This window comes from Pleurodeles waltl, chromosome 2_2, assembly GCF_031143425.1.
Source record: "Pleurodeles waltl isolate 20211129_DDA chromosome 2_2, aPleWal1.hap1.20221129, whole genome shotgun sequence".
Classification (NCBI taxonomy): domain Eukaryota; kingdom Metazoa; phylum Chordata; class Amphibia; order Caudata; family Salamandridae; genus Pleurodeles; species Pleurodeles waltl.
Genome location: NC_090439.1, coordinates 575776767 through 575801375, shown reverse-complemented (window position 1 = coordinate 575801375; position 24609 = coordinate 575776767). Strand labels below are relative to the sequence as shown.

Genomic DNA, 24609 nt, shown 5'->3' with positions numbered 1-24609 from the left:
ATACATTCCAGGAGGTCTTAGTGCGAGGGGCAACCAAACTGAATATCCCGCTGGCGGTGCCGGCTCCATCGACGTCAGTAATCTTCGAGACCTTGCATCACAGGACATCTTCAAGACCTTTGCTTCAACTGGTTCCGGGTCTTATTGAGCCGGCAATGGACATTTTTCTTACACCGGCTGCAACAAAGTCTGCTCCTTCCAGACTTATTAAAAAATACCGTCCACCAGAACAAGATCCTCTATTCTTGAGGTCGGACCCAGCACCGGACTCGGTGGTTATAGTGGCAGCAAAGAAATTGCATTCTACGTCACCGTCTTCCTCTTCACCTCCAGATAAAGAGAGCAGAAAGATTGATGCTGCAGGAAGAAAAGTATGCTCTACTGCATCCATCACCATGAAAGCAGCCAGTGCCACTGCTTTATTAGGGAGATATGATCGAGCCCTCTGGGACTCTGTACTGCAGTTTGCGGAGCATCTTCCTAAGGACAAAAGGGAAGATTTCCTGGAGGTCGTGGGCGAGGGAGCTATGGTTTCTAACCAAGTTATAAGTGCTGCGGCGGATTCTTCGATACTATCCGCAAATAACTATGCTCACGGAATAGCGCTCAGGAGACGTGCATGGCTGCGACTTACATCGCTTAAACCTGAAGCACAGCAGAGAATACAAAATTTACCTTTCTCAGGCTCCACTTTGTTCGGCTCTCATGCCGATGACGAGATGGCCAGAATGAAGTCTGAGCTGGAGACCCTGAAAGCAGTAGGCATGGAACGAGCGAAAGAACAGCGAAAGGTATTCCGCCCATATCAACGAAGACTGTTCACCCACAGGTATCAGACTCCACATTGGATGTCTTCACGCCCCCAGCAACAGCAACAGCAGCAGCAGCATAGGGGTTTCTCCACACAACGAAGGTCGACAAGAGGTCATTCAACACCTCAAACTCAGACAACTCGACAGGCTCCCGCGTCTAAGCCCTGAATCTTCGCTTCCCCCTCCTCCGTTATCCACTCCGGTAGGGGGAAGTATCTCAAATCATCTGGACGAGTGGCTACGCATCACAACAGACGCCTGGGTATTGAATATTGTGAGACATGGTTACGTTCTCAGATTCACCAGTCCTCCACCATCTGTTCCACCCAAAACAACCAGCCGACACCTCGAAGCTCTTCAGTTAGAAGTCACCATTCTATTTAAAAAAAGAGCCATAGAACTGTCCCGATCAGCCAGCAAGGGAAGGGGATTTATTCGAGGTATTTCCTTGTGCCCAAAAAAGACAAGCAAGAGTTTCGTCCCATTTTAGATCTAAGGACAGCAAACAAGTGGATTCGCAAAGAGAAATTCAGGATGCTATCCTTGCACCAAATTTACCCACATCTTCGTCCGGGCGACTGGCTCTGTGCAATAGACCTTTGCGACGCTTACTTTCATATTCCGGTGACCAAGAAACATCGAAAATTCCTAAGGTTCACCGTCGGAAAACGTCATTACCAATTTGCGGTTCTGCCCTTCGGCCTCAAATCAGCGCCGAGGACTTTTTCCAAATGCATGGCGGTGGTAGCCGCCCACTTGAGGAAACATCGAATATTTGTCTACCCCTATCTAGACGATTGGCTCATAAAGGCCTCCAGTTATCTAGAGGCACAACGACATTTCAAATGGACTCTACAGCTGTTGCAGAAGCTCGGTCTTCAAGTAAATCTCCTGAAATCCACAGCAACACCTGTTCAGAGGTTGCATTACTTAGGGGCCATTATAGATACCAATCTAGGAAAGGTGTTTCCTTCGGAGGAACGACGATTATCGATTCTCCAAAAGTGCAAACAACTGCAAGAGACTCCACAGACCACTGCAAGAGTAATAGCTTCTCTACTGGGCTCGATGCGTCTTGTATCCATCTCGTTCCCAATGCTCGCCTCCATATGAGACCATTACAGGAAAACCTGGAGGATCAATGGAGTCAACTAATGAACGAATGGGAGAGCAAAGTACTCCTTTCTCCCCACGCCCTACTGTCCCTCAAGTGGTGGTGTCTACCCGACAATCTCTTGGTGGGGATTCCGTTCCAACATCAGCCTCCAGCTCAAACCATTGTAACAGATGCGTCACTGCTCGGATGGGGAGCGCACATGAAACATCTTCGAGTCCAAGGCAAGTGGTCACAGAAAGAGAGTCTCTATCATATCAACCTGCTGGAGCTTCGCGCAGTCCACCTTGCGCTCAAAGCTTTCCTTCCCTCTCTAAGAGCGGAAACTCTCCTTCTCCAGACGGACAACGTGGCCACTATGTACTACGTAAACAAACAAGGAGGCACCAGGTCCAGGATTTTATCCAGAGAGGCTCAGACAATCTGGCATTGGCTTCTAGCCAGGAACATGTCGCTAGTAGCAACTCACCTGCCTGGCATCCAGAATGTTCAAGCGGATGCTCTCAGCCGCGTAATGGACAAGAACCACGAGTGGGTTCTACACGACGACGTTGTTCATTCCATTTTCGCACTATGGGGTACCCCCTCTATAGACCTATTCGCAACCCCAGAAAACAAAAAATGCCAAAACTTCGCCTCCAGATATTACCATCCAGGGACACTGGGGAATGCCCTGTGGATAAGCTGGTCAGGAGCATTTCTTTACGCCTTTCCACCGCTTCCCCTGATTCCGGCGGTCCTCCAGAAGTTATCCAATGCTCAGTCCAAAATGATCCTGATTGCTCCGGGATGGCCACGCCAATGGTGGTTCCCAGACCTTCTTCACCGGTCACTCAAACCACACATCAGGCTCCCTTATCGTCCGGACCTGCTCACGAAGTTCAGACGGCAGATATCCCATCCCAACCTCTCATCGTTGAGTTTGGCAGCATGGCTCCTGAGCTAGTGCAATACGGACACTTGAACTTACCTCAGGATTGTATGGAAATCCTGAAAGAAGCAAAGCGCCCTTCCACACGATCCACTTATGCAAGCAAGTGGAAGAGATTCTGCGTGTGGTGTTTAGACAACAACATTGACCCGATATCCTGCGGAGAGGAGTCTATTCTGCCATACTTGCTAAGTTTGGCAAAATCGGGCTTACAATTGTCATCAATAAAGGTACATTTGGCGGCTCTAACAGCATACAGAAAGAGCCCCTCACAAACTTCCTTTTTTCGAATCCCAGTTATTAAGGACTTCCTGGAGGGTTTAAAAAAGGTTTTTCCTCCCATTAGAAGACCATCTCCTCCATGGGAACTGAATGTTGTCCTATCGCGTCTGATGCTACCTCCATTCGAGCCAATACATAAGGCATCACTTCAACATCTCACATGGAAAACTGCTTTTCTGGTGGCAATCACTTCAGCGCGTAGGGTCAGCGAAATCCAGGCCCTTTGCACTCAAGAACCCTACACGGTTTTTCATTCTGCGAAAGTGGTAATGAGGACTCATCCAAATTTTTTACCGAAAGTCGTCTCCGATTTTCATGTGAACCAAACCATTTCATTACCAACCTTTTTTTCAAAATCCAACTACTCCTGCTGAGAGAACTCTGCACTCTCTGGATGTAAAGAGGGTTTTGAAATTTGACTTGGACAGGACAAAATGCTTACGTAAATCACAACAGCTTTTTATTAACTATGGCCCAGTTAGAACAGGGTTGGGCACGTCTAAGCAATCATTATCCAGGTGGATTGTTTCATGTATAATGTTATGTTATCAGTTAGCGAACAAGTCCCTCGGTGGTAGGCCAAAAGCCCACTCTACTAGAGGGAAGGCAGCTACTACAGCCTTGATGAGAAATATCCCTTTGGCAGAAATATGCAAGGCTGCCACTTGGAAGTCGGTCCATACCTTTACTCAGCATTACTGCCTTGATACAGACGCTAGGGCAGATGCGCAGGTTGGACAGGCCTTGCTTAAGAACTTATTTGCATAACTTTTGTGTTTTGGCAGTATTTTTTCTGTCTACTCCACCGCGGTTATGGGGATGGGCTTGCTAGTCTATTCAGTGCTTATGACTATACATGGAAATCCCCTACGAGAGAAGGAATGGTTTCTTACCTGTAACTCCAGTTCTCTTGTAGGGGTATTTTCATGATAGTCATAAGCAACCCTCCCTCCTCCCCGGTGGAGTTCACATAGAAAAGGTTGCCATAAATATTGTTGATGTTGGTACTCCAACAAAGGTTGTTCCAGGTTAAAAGCCTTCAAAAAGAACTGAGGCAACTGCCTTTTGCTGTGCATGATGGGATACAGGAAGACTTTACTTTCTTAAAGGCACAGCTCTATTTACATTCTGTATAATGGCAGCCTATGGGCTACACTGTCCTGCATTGTTTTATTCTCATCAGAGGTGTAAATAAAGTATGAGAATGTACTTGTTATTACATTTCTAGAATAAATAGGTGTTTGAACTTGAATTTACACTAATATTGATTTTTTTCTTTTCAACAATTTGGCCTGTGTAGCTGTTCACATAGGCTGCACAGTGTTATTCTTAAGTGTTTTTTGACAAACCTTTTTTCAAAGGGTTGGTATTTGCACTTAAGAATATACTTCACACCAGTGCTCCGGGGTCCCCGCAGGCGCGCAGAACTATTCAGTGCTTATGACTATCATGGAAATACCCCTACGAGAGAACTGGAGTTACAGGTAAGAAACCATTCCTTACAACATAGTAAGACAATTTTTCATTCTTTACCCATTGGACTCTATGGTCTTTACTAAGTATGTCTGCTGTGAAGTAGCTCTCCTGTGCCGATAGATGTCTACCTATATCTGACTGAGCTCTTTAAAACCACCCAGAAATGACATCATGGAGTCAAATAAGGTGCTGCCTTTGAGCACTGACATCAGGTTTTTCTGCATAATTTGCCCCCTTTTGTGAACATTTTCCTCTTGTAGTATCTTCCTGCATTGTTTGATTAACATGTCGGTCCTAGTTTAAACCTTGCCATTCTTGTAAATGACAGATGTCGCTATTGGGCCCTCAAGATGTCTGTTTTTGCTGCCTAAATGCACACCAAAGCTATCTAGAAGTGGGAAGTTTATTTCTTTGTGGCACAGGCAGGAGTTGAGAACCTATCTAGTTGATCCAAATCCAGCAGCAGTTTCAGCTCTGGCTTGCCTTTGACTAGCAAGTGTTCACACCAGGACCCTTCCAAAGACAAGAACAGGTCTTACTGGAAGAAATAGAAGAAGCACAACAAGATAGACTCTTCAGCTTCACTGTGTCACTCTCGCTTGAATGGTGGGCCTTCCAGTTGACAGCTTTGCTCCCCAACTGTAGGCTTGACAACATCCTCAAAACCAGTTTTGATAGTGAGGCATCTGATGGCAGATTCAGGGCTGACACTAGGCCTGAATTCTCTAGTTCCATTCCATGAGTTTACAGTCCACTGTGCTTACCCTGCACAGATTGTGGGCTTCACCCACAGTATTCTAGCCCCCTCTTGTGCTCTACCTTAGTTCACTCTGATTCACCTCGAGGCCCCAGGGAGCTGTTAGTACTTCCAACCTAGCCTCTCCTTTCGGTAATGTCCTGACTCAACCCTGCTTAGGCGCCTCCTGGCAACATTCTGGATGAACCTCTTCCTCTACAGAAGGCCTCGCTAGTAGTCCGTTGCAGTCTGATGCCACCGACTCCGACCTGCTACAGAGAGTGACACGTTTTCTGACGATGAAGGCAATCTTAGTCAAATCCCAATGAAGAGCACAGCAGTAGTTCGAGGAGTCCCTCTGCAGGTTCTTGCATTGTGATGAATATTATGTCAATCTCTGGCTGCTACTTGGCTTTGATACAGATCTCATTCAGATGTCTAATATTATATATTATTCTAGTGACTTGGGTTTTTCTTCAGAGGTGGATCTGTAGTTTCTTTTGGGGCCTTCTATGGAAGGAGTTAAGTCATTCACAGCTGTCCTATACAAGGCCAGGAAAGTACTTTATATCCTATTGCCTAATGAGGAGAATAAGGCCAACTTCCTCAAAGAAATTCGGCAGACAGGATTGTCCACTGCCAACGTGCTTTGCTTACTTCAGTAAACGTCTCCCTTGGTGGATGATTTAGTCATATATGTGATTTGCTTCATGTGAGCATATCCTGCTGTTGTATATTTTAAGTGGTTTTATAAGTTTCTTATATTATGTTATGTATTAATGTTAAAGCCCTGAAGAAGTTTACTGAAGTAAACAAAAAGCCTTGGATGGCTTTGTTTTTAAGCCTACAATTGTGGAAGAAATAAAAAGGATTACTTTTTGTTACATCATGATCTTTAAGTATCAATAAAAAGTGGACTTGAAAGTCTGGACATTTCTAGTTGCTATTGTGTCGATGGTGAATCACCTTTTTTGTTTTTTGCTTAATGGACTGTTTGCATTATGTGCTGCTGTATATCTCAGTTGTGGCCACTCCTGCCATCTAGTTTTATGTTTGGAACATTAAAAGTTATTCTTCGAAGAAGGAGTTTTCAAGGTGTCTTGTGTACCTCCCCTGAAATCCAGAATGCACAGGACAGGCTCCACTTCATGTAGTTATTTTCCATCCTTGAGTTTAGATGTGTTTTATCCCTCCTCCGTTATCTTGTGCATTGAAGGAACCCTTCAACACCAGAGGATCGGAAGACCCAGGGACTTTTAAGACAGCAGTGAGCAGAAAGCAGAATTTAAATCACATTGAACACTTCGGGATCACATGAATTGAAGAGGCTAGGAAGGGTTTTATGCGAATGACTAATTTTAGGAGAGGGTATGGAAAATACATTGCAATAGCAAGTTTGTTTTTGGATCAATATCGGTTCGGTTACCACGGTCTACCAAGTGAGCACAATGAAAGCACCTGTTGGGTGCAGCATTATCCTTTACAAGAAAACTATTTAGCACTGGTGGGACAAAAGGTGGTTGTACTATAGTTATGCCGTGCCAGGACTATGAGTCTCCATTCTGCATGGTCACCGAAGGCTCAGAAGAACTAAAATTTCACACTGATGTTGGGAACTCTATGATATCCCGAAAACCCAACTGGATTAGAGCCCAGTTTTGTTTTCCTCTGAAGACTCTGATGAAGAAGGATCGCCAGTGTCCCCAATGAAATCTGCTTTCATGCCTAGGACACACCGAGGTTTCAGACTCCTGACACGTAGACCGATCACAACTTTCCCAGCCTTGGAAAAGACCCTGTCCCTGTACAAGCCAAGGATCTTCTCCCGGGGACTAACTTTGAAAGGTGTCTCAACTTGTGGTGGGCAGTCTGCTTTTAGCTACCAGAAATATAGTTACCAAAGGTAAGCAACATGGCAAGCACGGCTGCTTTTGTTGCACAAACTGCAGTGATACAAAAACCTTTAATTCACAGGCAACCATGAAATATGGAAAATATTTAAAAGTTCCTTGTGCAATTTGGATTTCATCATCATAATAACAGTCCTGAAAGCACACTGAAGATATTTTCTATTGTCGTGACAGCTAGGATTATGCATCATGAAGGAACAAATAATACCACACGATTATCTAAAATGCCAATTATGTGGCACACTCTCTAGCAAAAGTATTTTAATCTATTCCAGCTAAATACTTTTTTGTTAAATCTGCAAATTATGTGGAAATGTGGTGAATCCACAATTACGTGGTATATGGTGCAGCTTCAGAATCACATAAATCACTGGATCTCCTTTGCTTATAGTTTTAACATGTTATGCATGGAAGGTAAACAAGTCTTAAATATTTTAATCCCAGTCAAGGTCCATTATTGGGTGTAATTTGGGAAAAAAACACATTTCTGCTTCCACTAAATAAACATTTAATGTACAAAAATAAACAACAGGTAACGTATAATGTGGTCCTGTATTCCAGCTGAGGGTCCTGATGACATATGTAGATCAGTCTGCTAGCGAATTGGTGTAATCAGTGAATAGTATGAGAAAGGGAGTTGTAGTTGCACAGTGGCAGTAGTGGGAGGAGATTGATTTAAACACAGAATGGTATGTGGTGGGGGGACAAAGTAGACAAAAGAAGTGTAAATTCCAGTGCTTAATTCGTAGAGGAGTAAGTGCCAGGGCCCAAAGTTTTCTCTAAAGCCTGCGGCCGACATTATTGAATGTTGGAGATGCCGAATACCAGAGCTTTCATAGTCTTGATTGCACCTCTTTCCTTTTTCATCCACCACCAGACATTGCCTGCCCCATTTCTTTTACTCTGAAGTTGGTTCTTTTTCATCCTTGCTTTGTTTTTCCATCTTTATTCTTCCTCCTTCTTTCCCCTTTTATATTATCTCTGTATTGCTCTGGGTCAAAGTCTGAGAAGGAAAAGTAAGTGCTGGTCCTCAACAGTGACTGCCGCTGGCTCAAATTAAACAAGCTCTGGCAACTGGCTAAGTTTGATCAATGAATTAGACACTGTATTAAGACGTAGAAGGCCCCTTTTTTCTCTTCAAGTAGCCTGCCCCAGAGCATAATGGTGAAAATGCAGATAACCTGTGTGTTGGAGATGGGAAGCATAGGTATCAGAGACCAGAGTTTTTTTGTAGAGAAGCAGGTTCAGGTGGTTCCTGTCGATTTTGTTAGTGTTCATTAATGCACTGCCGGTAAGATAAATACAGACTTTCATTTCTTAAATTCACTGAATAAGAAACAGCTCCTCCATAAGGCATTCGCTGTCTTTGATTATGCAAAATGAGCATTTTTCCAGCAGCCTGCATATTCTGCTGCAATTATATGCCAGATTTATGAATGTATTCCTGCATTATGCATTGCTTTCACTTAAATTGGAATCCTTATAACCAAATATCATTTTTTACAGTGAGAATTAACTATTTTCTGTTCTGAATTAAATGCTGATTCTGTTGCATTTACTTTTTTTTCCCTTCTAGAAATATGGTACTAGCTGAGAGATGTGTCCTGCTTAGTGCTGAGATTTTAAAAAGCCAATTTAAATATTCAGAAGCCGCAGCTCTCTTGATAAGACTAACTAGTGAGGTATGAACACTTGTCTCCAAATGTATGATTTATTTTCTTTCTCAAAATTATCTTTAACTTTGAAGTGAGTATGAAAAGCAGAACATTTTTGTTTAACCATAAAAGTTGTTAAAGTAAGGCAGCTTTTATTTGTACACGGGCATAATGCACCCAAAAGTCCAAGATTCCTCATAGCCTCACTGCAGTTCACACCCTCCTGCCTTGATAAGTAAGATACCACAAGCTTTCTTTGGTGTGTAAATGGGTGCAGTTTATTAGCATACTCGTTCCATGCTGGTTCACAAGGTGTGACGGGGTTTCTTGTCATTGATAGTCACCAAATCATGCAAGATTATCAGATGGACAGCCTGCACATTTTACATCATAAATCAGACATTGGGGGAATCATACATTGTTCTGGGCTGCCTAGTAAGACATTTTATGACAGCAATTCTTCTTGGGCTGCCTTTCCTGTTGAGTGTTGCGGCTTCTAGGCTCCCCTTGCTACCAATGTCTGGCATTCTTTGTCCTTTGGCCAGTCCTAAGCAGCAAATGCCATATTCGGCCTTCGCTTACCCCGTCATGGCATGCTTTTTTTCTTTTTGCCCCTCAGTGTCCCTGCTATGAGCCATCTGAAGACCCTACTTAGGCACTTCTTTTGACTCCAAGGTGTCTGCATTGTGTTGTTGTCTACCGCCACTGTCGGCGGTTCCACAACTATGTCAGCTCCCCCTTTGCTGCTCTTACAAAAGGCCGTCTAAGAGAAGCCTTACAGCTCAAGTGCCCCCTAAATGTTCCTTTGGAACATGTCCATTCCCACTCCTGATAAGTGAACCCCATCATCTGCATAATAACCTGGAAGCTTAAGATTGATAAGGCTGGGCCTCACAAATGCCCAACCCATACCCTTGCATGGGAATGTTAAGTTGACTTCCAGGGGATCCTCATTAATAGTCATAAGCACTGAATAGTCCCACCCGTAGTAACAGCCCGGCAAGTAGTACTTTACATATGAAGATATCTGCACCCTGTAGAGAGGGTAAAAATGGCTGCATTACATTTCCTTTTCCTTTTCAAATTTACACAAACAATAAATTCTTGTCATTAATAACAAATGACCATAGGGAATCTTCCTCAAACCTCTGTTTAAAAGGAACAGGAGTATCAGCCATTGTTAACCAATAAGCTGCCAGTAAAAGTAATAATTAGAAAAACCTGCACTCTGCCTTTAAGAACCTCACAACGCCGTCTGTATCCCATCATGCCCCACCGGTGACAGTTAGATCACTTAATTTTTCTGGCTTCTACTGTTAGGATCCTGGAGTACTGAGTACTCATTTATTGACAAGAATTGTCAGAAAAATCTTTCTAAAGCATTTTCAAAATAACGTCTTGTGATACTAGCCAGTACACATAGTACTTTTTTCCAACTAGAAAGTTGATATTTTCTGTCAAAATATGCCTTCACTCTTTGTGAAGTGTCCTTCCTGTTGATAGAGTGGCTCAGACTTATCCACACTCAGTCTGTTTTGTCTTCCTGCCAGAGTCCCACCATTCCACACCTGTCTGCACTGCCAGAAGTTTTCCAGGTGCACCCTCAAGGACAGGGAGATGATCAGGCTTCATGTACTTTGAGAGAGGCTCAGCTGGATCATCAAGAGGGCTTGAGGAACACCACTTTTCCTCCAAAGAGTTTTCCTCTCATCCCAAAGATCCCCACAGAGGTTGATTTTGTGAGAAACATTAAAAAAAAAAAAAAAAAAAAACAGTCTTGATCGACGCAGAGAGTTATAGAGTTGAGAAAAATATCAGTATGTTCGCTGTCACCATCGAAGGTGGGGTCGACTCATTACTCGACGTCAGATAATACCCAATGTAGAGTCACATCACTGTCAAGGAGACACCATCATTCGACTTAGAGACACTCCTCGTTGATGAGACCACCATCAAGGTTAATGGCCAGGCGATAGTCTTTGCCTTCAAAGTCTCACAGCATGGTGTTCAGGCAAACATCACAATCAAGGCCACCATTGACGTCTACAAGGCATCCACCGATATGGATGTCACAGTCAAGGCTTGTGGAGAAAGTGTGCAAGAAATGTCGTCAACAGAGATCCATTGTGGCTCCTTGAAATTTGTTGAATTTCTACCTCTCTCTCCTGCTAGATCCAAGTCTCAGTCACCTGGAGATGTCTCACCAAGATAGTTGGAAAGTCTGTGGAAAAGACTTGTGCCTCGTACTTCAGACACTGAGTATTCAGACATATTCGCCTTCAAGAGTCCCACTGCATACACCATCTCCAATATGGACACCTTCTCCAAGGTTTTCACAGGCACTCCATTGGTACCTCTACAGTTCCTTCAAAAGTCACACCAAATAGGAGTCCGCAGCCATCACCTCGTAAATCAAGAAGTCCTGTACAACATTGTTCTAGATCTAGAACAACATCTAGAACCAGATCAAGGTCCAGAAGATCTCATACAGCATCATTCAGGCATAGAAGGAGATCACCTTCTTGGTCGACAACTTCTTGATCCTCAGTGGGAGATTATTCTGCTGTGGTGTCAGATACGCCCCCAGCAAGAGTACCACCAGTGGGTGATCTCTTAAAATTCAATGATACCCTGATTAGAGGAACGACTAAATTGAATTCGGACATTCCAACCACTGCAACTACTTCACTTATAATCTTCAAAATTTTGCATCATAGAACAGTGCCAAGACCATTTTTGCAACTGGTACTGGTACCTGGTCTTTTTAGAGCTTACAGTGCAACTTTGTAGCTCCAACATCTTTAAGATCCGCCCTATGTTGAATCTTAAAAAAATAAATAAATACAAGGCTCCTGATCAGGACCCTTTGTTCCTAAGAGGGGATTCTCCTCCTGTTTCCGTGATAGAGGCGGCCACTCGAAAATCACACTCTGCAGCTTTTTCTTCTTTTTTGGTTCCACCTGACAAAGAGAGTAAGAAGATCGATGCCCTTGGTAAGAAGATGTGTGGAACATTGGCAGCTTATATGAAGGTTACAAGCTCCTCTGCTTTGCTTGGGAGATATGACATATCCCTATGGGATTCACTAGCCAGCTTTACAGAAAAACTGCCTAAGGAGGATAGGTAGGATCTTCATGAAATATTGAATGGAGGGTGGCCTGGTGGCGAATCAGATACGTGCAGCTGCTTATGAGTCAGACCTAGTGGCTCATGGGGTATGTAGGTGGCATTAGTGCAAGCAGGTCATCTTGGCTGCATCTTACTGGATTGAAGCCAGAGGCACAACACTGAATTATGAACATGCCACCCTCGGGTAACACCCTTTTTGGTTCCCATGCAGTTGAGGAGATGTCCAGAATGAAGATAGAATTGGACAGTCTCAAAGCTGTTGGTTTAGAAAAGAAAAAGGAATTCTGCAGACAGTACAAACCTTATGACAGACGATATTTCTCGCAGAGGATTCAAACCCTTGACTGGCACAGCAACAAGTAAGGCCAGACTTCCATTTTCACAACAGCTTCCAGCAGCAGGAAAGCCTCCTGCAAAATAATGAATTATCACTTCCTCCTTCTCTGTTACTCACTCCGGTGGCGGGGAAGTATCATCAATCACTTAGAGTGACAATCGAAAAAGACATACAAGTCTTGATTATTGTTACAGAATGGTTATTTTTCTTTCCTCAGGTCCCCTCCAACTACTGCTCCTCTGGCGAAACTCTGGTACCAGCTAGACCTCTTGCAGCCCAATGTCAACACTCTACTGCAAAGAAGAGGCCATAAAGGAGGCTCCATATCATCAAAGGAAATTTGAAATGTATTCCTGTTATGTTCTAGTAAAAAAGAAACTGACTGAAACGAATTCAGACCCATCCTAGAGCTGAGAGTGCTAAACAAATAGGCAAAAGGTTCACAATGCTGGCCCTTCACCAAAATCTATCCACAACTGCATCTAGGAGATCAAATGTGTGTGATAGACCTTCAAGATGCATATTCGCATAATCCAATTTCCATAAGGCATCAGAAATTTGTCCGCTTAAAATTGGGATCTTGGCACTATCAATACAAAGTACTACCATTTAACCTCCAATTCAGCCCCCCAAACCTTTTAAAAATGTATGTTTGCAGTATTCTTAAGGAGACAGAAAATCTTTGTGTAGCTTTACCTGGATGCTTGGCTGATGAGGAGTTTCTCACCTTAACAGAAAAAGGAATATTTTCACATCTGTGTTGAGACGCTCACCAATCTGGGTCTTATTATCAATTTTAAAAAGTCTACAGCATGGCCAGTACAAACAGTACACTACCTGGGTGCCTCACTGGACCCCACAATCCGCAAGAGTGTATCCTTCGAAAGAGAGACTATTATCAATCACTTTGAAATGTCAGAATCTTCCACAGATTCACCATCCATCCACGAGGCAGATTGCTTCTCTACTGGGGTTGATGACTTCTTGCATCTTCCTAATACCTCCTGCTAGGTTGCACATGAGACCTCTGCAGCAATGCCTGGAAGACCAGTGGAATCAGCTCTCCAAGCGCTAGGAAGACAAGCTGACATTATTGCAGGCTGCACGCCTGTCTCTCTCATGGTGGCCTCTGCAGAACAATCTGATGGTGGGGCTACCATTCCATCAGGATCCACCAAGTCAGACACTAATCACAGATGCCTCCCTCCAGGGATGGGGAGGTCACATGGATTCCCTTCAAACTCATGGTGTTCGGTCGGACAAGGAATAGACTCACCACATCAGTGTGCTGGAATTGAGAGTAGTCCATCTTGCTCTAAATTGATTAGGACAATTTCTCTATGCATTTCCACCTACTCCTCTCATTCCAACAGTGATTATCAAGCTGTATCAATCCAAGACCAGAATGATACTAATAGCACCAGAATGGCTTTTCCACTGGTGGTTCATGGACCTTCTACATCCGTCAGAGAGGCCTCACAACAGACTGCTGTGCAGACGGGATCTCCTGTACAAGTTTGAAAGACAGGGACTGCATCCCAACCTCCTCTCTCTGAACTTAGCAGCATGGCTACTGAGTGCTTCCAAAATAGACATTTAGGCCTTTCTGAAGAATGTGTGAACAGTCTCGGAAAGTCTAATAGACCTTTCACTAGAAGATCATATGTTTTCAAATGGAAAATGTTATATTTATGGTCTAGGGAAAATAATCACAATCCAATTTTGTGCCAAGATGATGTAGTCATACCCTATCTTCTACCCTTGGCTAAATCGGGCTACAATTTTCCTCAGTTAGGGTACGCCTTGCAGCCATTACTCCCTATAGGAAATCTTCCTTTTTCTTCAGAATTCCAGTGGTGAAAGATTTTTAAAAGGGCTTAAAAGGTATGCCCTCTAGTTAGGACGCACTCTCCTCCGTGGGAACTTTAATATTGTCCTTCAAAAATTGATGGGCTCACCATTTAAACCGATATTTAAGCCTCTTTGCAGCATCTCAAATGGAAAGCGGCTTTTCTTGTTTCCATCACTTCGTCCATAGGATAAGTGAAATTCAAGCTCTATGTTCTGAAGCACTGTGCACAGTGTTCCACTCCATAAGAGATGATGAGAACTCATCCGAGTTTTCTCATTAATCATAATCTCTCTCTATCTCTTTCTTTCGTAATTCATCTGAGAGGTCGTTACATTCTCTGGATGTTAAGAATGCTAAAATTCTACTTGGACAAAACCAACAGTATCAGGAAATCTAATCATCTTTTTGTAAATTACAGTCTGGTAGAAGCAGGTTAGGCATCTCCAAACAAATTATTTCGAAATGAATAGTTTCTTGTAGAGTCTTTTCTTACCAGCTAGTTAAGAAATCCTTACCTTCTAGACCTGGAGCACACTCTACAAAGGGTAAAGCTGTGACTGCAGCTGCATATTCGGAATGTACTTGTTTCTAAAATTTGTAAAGCCACTGTGTGGAAATCTGCTTATACCTTACTAGGCATTTTTGTCTGGATTCAGATGCTAAAGCAGATACTCAAGTAGGATGGACATCTTTGAAGGATCTTTTTAGTTAATCGTTGGAACTGCTCTTGATTAAAAGTCTGCGCTTTGTGGGGTGGGCTTGCTATTGTATTCAGTGCTTATGAGCATTGATGAGGATCCCCTTGAAGAAAAGGATACATTGCTTAACTATAATCCTAGTTCTGATGGATACAACTACCTGTGGATTCCTCACCTAAAGAATCTTCCCCACGCGCCAGCCTTCGATGGAAATTTTCTTCTAGCTCTGCACGTCGACGATGATGTCACAATTGCCCGACTCCCACGCGACACCGTATGACGTCATCCAAGCAATAAGAGGTCCTCGTTGACGTGCAGACGTCAGTTCCCTTTTTTCCGTGCCTTCGAGTGACGTTTTTTTCTTCGGGGCTACCAGGAAGCTACAGTTTCACTTTGGTGTAACAATGTTGCAGCCTAGGAAGTCGGGTTTTAAACCCTGTAAGCAGTGCGGAGGTCGGATGTCGGTCACGGACCCACATGACAATTGCTTGTGTTGTCTTAGTTCTGACCACGAAGTCGAGGCGTGTGGTTCATGTCAACACATGAATCCAAAGGCCCTGAAAGAACGGGAGGCCAAGTTGTTTCTGGCTCGGTCCAAAGAGAAGAAGAAGCATCACCAAGGAGAATCCTCTAAATCCTCGAGGTCTCATCAACGTCATCGGGACTCTCGGCGCCGGCATGGATCACAGCGCCGGTTGAGCAGGGTCCGTTCCTGTACGAGATCACCATCGGTTCGGGTGCCGACCGACGTGTGAGGTCAGCCCAACTTACGCCTCCGCTGACTCCAGCTTCACCGGCGTCTCCTCTGTCAGTGTATGAAGTTGACCCACAACAGGAGCCGAAGGCTTCTCCGGAGCAGGAGATGCCTGAGCCGACGCTGGCTTCACCTCAAGCACCGGCTCCTCAAACTTATCCAGCGTTCCCGGCGCCGGGCACGGATCTGGCAGCATTTCTTAATGCTATGTTTAATATTTTTGACACCCTGGCGCCTGGAGGTGTGCATGCGGGGCCTTCAGGCCCTTTGGGCTTCGACATGGGTGTTCCGGCTTCTTACAGGCCAACGCCCTTCATGCCTTTTCTTCCTTCGGGAAGTACCGCTTCGGCGCCGATGCCTATGGCATCGCCCAGAAAACCAGTGATGCCGACGACGTCCACCGTCCCGGCGCCAATGGATTCACCACGGATCCAATCCACCTTGAAGATGCCTGTGCCGCTGAGGGCTCCGGTATCGGATAACTTAGTGGATTGACGCCGTCCGAGGTCTTCGGCGTCAGCTGACGCCAGGGCTCGAGTCCAGGCTCCGCTCCAGAAGGTTGGCTCTGAGGTTGCTGGAGGACCAGGAATATGAGAAACAACACTTGGAGGAAGGTGAGGTCATGGAGCCATCAGGGGACCTGCAAGGTTTGGACACGGCAAGCGGTCTAGACGTGTGTATTTGTTTATATATTTATGCATATATTTCGCGTTGTTGAGTTTTATTAATTGCGTTTCATATTATTATAATAAAAGTTTCTTGGATGTACTCATATCACATCTGTAATGTCAATGTTCACCTATTCGCCTCAAAGGCACGTAAAAAATGGTGATAACTGATGTCTGCAAGTCGACGAGGGCCTCTTATTGCCTGGATAACATCATACGGCGTTGCGTGGGAGTCGGGCAATTGTGACGTCATCGTTGACGTGCAGAGCTAGAAGAAAATTTCCGTCTAAAGCTGGCGCGTGGGGAAAATTCTTTAGATGAGGAATCCACAGGTAGCTAGTGTATCCACCAGAAAAGGCGTTACCGAAGGTAAGTAACTTGTTCTTTTCTTCCAGGGAATTCCTCATTAAAGTCCTAAGCAACCAACCCACCTTCCCGGGTGGAAACCATTGCAGCTCACACAAATTAGATACCCAGGTTTCCTTAGTTTTCCGTACAAATGACCTGACTTAACTGTAACCTGTCGGGCATGATGGGATACAGGAGATTCAGTGATCCTTAAAGACACAGTGCACGTTTTTAATGTTATTGCTTTTGATGGTAGCCTATTTGATAACAATGCCTCATATAATGGTTTCCTTTTTGTTTGGATAAAGGTTTGTGGAAAATGTCCTATAATCATGTTATTATTGATATGAATTTATTTTTTGTGTACATTTCAAAATGAAAAGTAAATGTAATCTTGCCATTATTACCCTCTCTATAGACTGCCTATGTCTTTCGGCCTATCTATGCATGCATACATATGTTAAGTTCTACATGCAGAGTTGTTACACACACAAACACTCTCACACACACTTTTACACAGTTTAAGAAGTGAAATGGGGTCCACGCACATGTGATGGGCTATTCAGTGCTAGAGACTTTGATGAGGATTTCCCTGGACGAGAACTAGGATTACAGGTAAGCAATTTATCTTTTTATTCTGGACCTTTCTACTGTGACAATACTACTCAACCTCTGTCTTCACCTCCATCCGCGTGCCTTTCACTCCTCGTGCCACCTGATTTGGCACTTTCAACCCCACCGGCCAATGCCGTGCAGGGGATTTCGCTGGCTTCCGACAGCCTACCCTTTGCGACCAGACTCCCAGTGGTGTGTTAGTTGCGGTCCTCTCTAAGGTCTGGCTTCGCCTTCCCGGGGCTGCGCTTCTTCTGTTGAGCTGATGTAAGATAAAACCCGGAAGGATGTTTAGAATTTGGCAGATGCAGGACATCATCCAAAAGTTGATGGATACCCCATCCGCCCTGTTTAAGTTTATTTGAGTGGATACCCAGAAATATACATTAAAGATGTCAAACTGGACACCCACCTACTTTTGAAATGATGTCCCACTCTCCCAGTCTCTAAATGAGCCCCTCAGAATCTTAGTGTTCAAGCTGTTAATACTTTGTGTTTTAGATATGATGTGTACACTCCAAGCAGAAAACAATTGTGAGTAACTGAGTCAGATAACTCTGCCCAAGCTTCCACTTCAGCAAACTCGTGCTATGTCTTGATCAATAATGTGCCACAAGATGACGTTACTGGGTCTCAAGCCCAAATTTAAGCTGAAAATGCATAATTATATTTACTGCAAGTTCCATTCTACAAACAAAGCTTTATACCTTTTAAGGAACACACATGGGTTAAAATTAAAATATACATTTTTAAATTGTGTTCCTGCTTGAAAATAAGTCCTTAAGCAATGTTATCTTGAGCTCTGACAAGACTAGATACAGACACAATACCCAGCTTCTTCAGAAAAAAAGTTCATAGCATTGGACCTAGTAAAGTGAAAGAAAATGAGCAGGTAGATTGATTCTGCTAGTAGTAGGGGTTTGTGCTGCTAGCACACTGTGGGGGTCATTTTGACCCTGGCGGTCCGAGACCGCCAGGGCTAAAATGACAGAAGCACCGCCAACAGGCTGGCGGTGCTTCCAGGTGTATTACGACCGCGGCGGTAGCGCCGCGGTCGCACCACCGGGGCCGGCAGTTTCCCGCCGTTTTAGCCCCGGCGGTGATAATCCACAAGGGCAGCGCTGCCCTGGGGATTATGACACCCCTACCGCCAGCCTGTTTCTGGCGGTTTGCACCGCCAGGAAGAGGCTGGCGGTAAGGGGTGTCCTGGGGCCCCCTAACATGGCCCTGGCCAGCTTTTCACTGTCTGCATTACAGACAGTGAAAATCGCGACGGGTGCAACTGCACACGTCGCACGGCCGCAACACCGCCGGCTCCATTAGGAGCCGGCTCCTATGTTGCAGCCTCATTCCCGCTGGGCCGGCGGGCGCAAACTTGGTTTGCGCCTGCCGGCCCAGCGGGTTACCGCCGCCCGCCAATGTCGTAATGACCCCCTGTGTCTCAAACATGGAAGATAAAATGTCTTTAATGAGGAAGAAAAATCAACGTCAGCTCCTTTATTAGTAATAAAGAATAATAACTTATTACAACTCCAACCCATTACAGACTTATCTACAAAGTGTTTATTTCTCTGAAATTTGAATTTATTAGTTATTGAGCCAAATAGCTTCACACACCAGGACAAAAACAATGGAGAATAAAATGGTTGATCTGATTGAACACAAATAGGCACGGCCCATGTCTTAGCTTCCATTTTCGCAGTTCCTTGTGATGTTGCACCATCCTCATATTTCTTTACCCTCTGCTTCGGGCCTGTGTTTTTTTATTTTTAGCTTTCATCAGTAGCCAGTTTCTGTTCCATCTTACTGGTGGGGAGTAGAATGTTGGTCTTCTTTTGCATTGTATACCTAACATTAGGGAGTTGATGGCAAGGTACTGGCTTAAACCTAAGGCAGAGCGAACCGGGAATATCATGTTTAGCAAGGCACACCCTTTTGGAACCCTTCTCTGCAGTTTTTCCTAGCAGGAAATCTGCCCTCAGCCTAATGAGGTATATAAAAATTTGCGAGTCATAATAAATTTAAACATTCACATGTCACCACAAGGTTTGCTTCAGTGTCTTCACAGAGCCGTGTGTGGCAGTGGGAGGAGGTGCCAGTCCCTTGATGAATTAAGTTAAGGGGCGAGTAATCCCGGGGGAGTGGCTATTTGTGAGACGACCTTGGCAGTGGGGGGTAATATTTTAAGGGGAAGGTACAGGGTGACGTTAAACGTACCTTTGGCAGAATGAGACGAGACTGGGAATTCAGTTGATGGGGGCAGACACGCTATCGATGTCAGCTGAAAGATAACATAAGCGGGGTACACCAGATTTTACCGAATTAGTTTACTAACTAGGGAGTTTATAGTGCATTGGTATGTTGTATGATCAAATGTCTTATGATCTTAATGCTAGTGTTTTCTACACGGAGGTGCTGCCACTGGGACTCCATTTTAGGTAACTGGGGTAAAGAAACTCAGTAAGCAGCCACTTGAAGCACAAATTCCTCACTGGAGTTTGCCTGTGGGTGGAGTGCAGTGGTGATGGTGGTTTGACCAAATATCGGTGACACACAGATGCAGATAGAAGATTCCTGTTTGGGGATTCTCCTAATTGCATGACCATTGGGAATAAGTGTTTACCAATGGATGTACGTTATGTACACAAGTGAAAATATTCTGTCTGGTCTACTTTTGTTGTTGTTTGTATGCATTTTTTTTTTCTTTTTTTTTTTTTTTTTAGTAATTCTTTGTGTGTATGTGTGTACTGGTAAGGGACCAATGAGTCCAGCATATCCTGCTTTAAAAAAAAAAAAAAATGAATACAGGTATGGGGTATTGCTAAAGGGATCTAAAGTCCTGATGATGGCCGTCCAACCCAAAAGGGCAATTTTGGAAGGCAGAAACATGTCAACAGAATTGCAGATCACAGGGGTGAATGGCCGATAATTTCCCAGTATCACCACCAAGACACTAGTTTTTAATCTTATCCAGGAGGTCCATGTATAAAATTAGTTTTGGACACCCATGGGATAGTTTTAACTGATACATGTGTTCTGCAGAGTAGGACCCTAGGTTTATGTGTTATATTGTCTATAACCCCTCCCCTTTTGCTCCATCCCTGACATTGGTCATCGCGTGGATGTTGAAGCAGAGCCTGATTAAGAAGCACACCATGACAAGTGGGTGAGGGCAATTTTAAGAACCCAGTGCTGATAATTTTAGGATCATCTGCCTTTCCTCTTTGTCGTATTTGGTGTGTGATGGTTGAAGTATATAGGGAGGATGGATAAGGAGTGTACCTCTCTCCCATCCTTTGTGCTTTTGTAGAAAAAGTCTAGGCACTGTTCACCTGTGTCTCACCATTCACACCATTCGGGGTCCCTTGATGAATCTGGCACCATTAGACCTTAGGAACCCTTCTCTAGGAGCTTATTTGCTGATCCCATTTCAGATCCCATCTTATAGGGTGGTGATGCCGGATCAGCTCCAATAGCATAAAATGGCAATAGATAAGATCTTTGGTGCCACTCCAGATTGCACTGGAATGCCTTTTGGCTCTATGGATCCAAGGAGACCTCTGTCTGGTTTACTGTTGGTGCATATGTCCTTGACGGCAGTTACGCCTCTCAACCTTGTCCTGGAGTCGATACAGTTACCAGCTCTGGTTCTGTTGAATTCAAATACGTCAACATCACTGGCTTCTTCCTCTGCACAGCACCTAATACAACGGATTGCAGCAGCAGGTGTCGATTGTGTCAATATCAGCATGGATTAGGATGTTGCACACTCACGTTGAAGATCCAATTGTTTTATCAGATACTGAAGCCTCTCTCTGCCTAGACCTAAAATATGTGCTCATTCTGAGGCTGACTAATCTGGAGAGGAGCTTATTTTTTTATCTAGAGTTTCAACCCTTTGAGAAAGTTGATGTTTTTGAAGAACTTCATGATGCCAGTGGCCTGGATACCTCTCTAGACTTTGGTCTGGCTTCTCCTAATCTGCCCATTGCCACTGAGGAGATTCTTTCGTGACATAATCAAGAGGGCAGCAGAGACACTTGAATTTATCTTACCTACACTGGTGGTAAAGATAACTCTACTTCCAGAGTTTTTAAACCCGGCACAGTCATCTCAGGAGCCTTTATTGCCTTTCAGTGAGCCCCTTACTGATGTGCTGGTGGGTACCAAGCCAAAGCCAAGGGCTTGCCCTCTACTTAGTAGACCGGCGACATTAAAGACAAAGGGGGTTATTACAACTTTGGAGGAGGTGTTAATCTGTCCCAAAAGTGACGGTAAAGGGACGGATATACCACCAGACGTATTACAAGTCCATTATATCCTATGGAACTCGTAATACGGCTGGTGGTATTTCCGTCACTTTTGGGATGGATTAACACCTCCTCCAAAGTTGTAATAACCCCCATAATGTCCAACTCCAGAGAGCCTTCTTGTACAAGCTTCTATGAGTTGTAGAAGCCCAAATGCCTTGCCTATGGCTTGCCATGATAAGAGTAAAAAAAGATGGTAGCATTTGCAAAGAGGATTTTCTCTTTGACCAGTCTGGCTCACAGGTTAGTTATACATCATGCCTCTTATAGGGATATTCCCATGCATTATGTGAAAAAGTTTTGGATGCCCTGCGGGTGGTTCCTGTGGAAATACATAAAACTTTGCAACGATTGGTCACTGATGATCAGGATGCTGCAAAATTCTCAATCTAGTCGGGCCTAGACACAGCTGTCTATGTAGGAAGGGCAGCTAGCACCAGTGTGGTGCTTAGGCGCCAGGCCAGGATTTGATACACTTTCTTTCTACTGATATCCAATACTCACTTATGGGAATGTGCTTTGATGGCTCTGTTTTTTGGAGCAAAAGTTGGCTGTGCCCTTAAAAGATTCAAGAAGAGTAACCTCCTGTTCTTCACCAGCCAGGCAGCTTCCCCTACAAGGACTCCCTTTTTGAGGATTTGGAAGCGGTTATCTACAAAGGAAATATTCCTCCCAGCAGCAACAGACCTCTGAATCCGTTAGGGGACAAGATTGGGGAGCTGGTTAACAGCATTCAGGTTCCTTGGGACCTTGTTGCACTCAGACCACAGCCCCATCTACTGAGCAACTGCAAAACCCTTTTGAATTTGCCTTGATAACACATAATCGACTGTATGGAGGTCGGATAAACCTTTAACCTCCCAGATTGTAGGAACTTCACATAAGGTCAATGAGCTATCCAGATTGTGGAATAAGGTTACTCCCTACACTTCTTTTCCTCTCACCCAAAACACAGCATCTCCAGGAGAATCACTTGTCTATACTAGAGGAGAAGTTTTAGCTTGCTTAACAAAGGGAGCAATAGAGATGGTGCTGGTTTGAGAAATCGGGACTGGTTGTTACTCCTGTTACTTTCTGATATCGAAAAAGGATTTGAAGCTTTCGATCCACCTTAGATTCAGGTGGATCAGGAGCATTTTCAGTTTTCTGTGCTCTCCTTGGGTTTTCACAAATGTGGCAGTGGTCACAGCCCTTCTGTGGAGGTTGGGATTGCCAGTCTACCCATATCTCTACGACTGGCTGCTGCCTGTGGACTTCCCTCAAACAGTCTTGAACCACCTCCAGATGACCGATGATCTGTTGACATAGTTTGGGTTTTCCGTCAACGTGGCAGTCACACATGACTCCTTCACAATGGCTCCTCCTGGACACAGTGCTTTTCAAAGCCATCCCTTTGCGTAAACGAGTCCAGAATAAAACAAGTCCAGGATATTCAGGCTATGACCCCCATGTTTCAACCTGCACCCTGGTTCTCGGTGAGGTTAACTCTGAAACTTCCTGGCCCCTTGGACTCTGGCATCTTGCTTATGGACCACACCAGGGGGCACATTTGGGCTCTGCAATAGGAACTGAATCGTCATTGGACTCAGCACCAAGGAAGTCTGTCCAGATGTCGGAAGAAACTGTGAAAGATCTGCAGTGATAGTTGCTCGACCTCAGTTGGCCCGATGGCACAACCCTTTCTCTATCCCATCCAGTACTGACTGTTGTGATGGATGCATCGTTACGAGGTTGGGGAGTTCATCTGGGAAAGGTGGCACTTAGAGGACTCCGGTCTCATGTGGAGGCTTGTCTCCACATCACCCTGCTGAAGTTGCAAGTAGTTTGCTTGGCCATCAAGAAGGAACGGGTGCAGGTTGTCACAGACAATACTACCACCTTGTAGTATTGCAACAAACAGAGGAGTGGGGGTCGAAATGGCTGATGGTCGAAATGATATCACACCTGCAGCATCTTTAAATGCCAGAGAGTTCAAGCTCAGCTGATGTATCCTAGTAGATTCTAAATGGTAGTTACACTCGGAGGTGACATAGGGTGTCTTCCAGCAATGTGGAGAACCATCTTGTTCTACTTGACACCGCAAAGAGATTGCAGCGGCACAACTTTAGTGTGCTGGATTTCCCAAAGCAGTCTTCCTTAGGAGACTCCTTTCACCTACATTGGAGCTTGGGACTCCTATACGCCTTTGCGCCTCTGTCTTCTGCCCAGAGTCCTCAAGGAAATCAAGAGAGTCTGGGCCCAAAACATCTTTGTTGGTCCAGACTGGGTCAGGATAATGTGGTACCTGGAACTTCTGACCATGAGCACATGTCCTCTAGTTTGGCTGCCCCTTCAGGAGCATCTCCTTTTGCAGCAACAGGGCAGAGTCATGCACCCGAGCATGCACAGCTTACACCTCCATGCATGTGATGACATTCAAATTCTCCCCTGAGATGGTTGGTATTATTCTGCCAGCCATGCGTCCTTCTACCAAAACTGTATATGTAAGATGCTGCGGGAACTTTTTGTGTGGTGTTCCTCTCATCACATCCAACCCTTGATAGCTTCTTTATCTCCTATTTTGGTATTTTATCATTGGCCCAACAATGACTTGTTAATGCCACAGTTAAATTACTTATCTGCCATTTTGTTTGTTTTCTGTTTACCGCGTCACCCATCCCTCTTCAGATCACGTGTTGTGATTAGTTTTTTTTCTAAAGGGGCTGATCCATAAGTTCCCACCTATTCCTTATATAATGCCACAGTGGTCTCTAAATCTTGTCTTGCCTTACCTGATGTGCTTGCTCTTTGAGCCTATGCACAGTTGTCCATTGTGTTTGCATACAGTTAAAATGGCATTCCTTATCTCCATAACATCTGTCAGGCAGGTCAGTGAACTTCTCCTCCACTGGTCTCCTTTTTTTCCTTGACAAGTTGATCCTTAGAATTAACGCAACATTCCTTAGTCACGTCCTTTCCTGTAGGGCAGTCCATCACCTTATCAAC

General features: G+C 44.4%; 1 protein-coding gene across 3 annotated transcripts in view; it reads left to right on the top strand.

The window, feature by feature from the left end:
* TRAPPC8 (trafficking protein particle complex subunit 8) overlaps positions 1 to 24609 on the top strand; it is a 1010076-nt gene that overhangs the window by 410726 nt on the left and 574741 nt on the right. For all 3 annotated transcript variants that reach the window (XM_069220084.1, XM_069220082.1, XM_069220083.1), the window contains one exon: positions 8838 to 8943. In XM_069220084.1, the coding sequence (XP_069076185.1) occupies positions 8838 to 8943 (106 nt within the window). The remainder of the gene's footprint in view (positions 1 to 8837; positions 8944 to 24609) is intronic.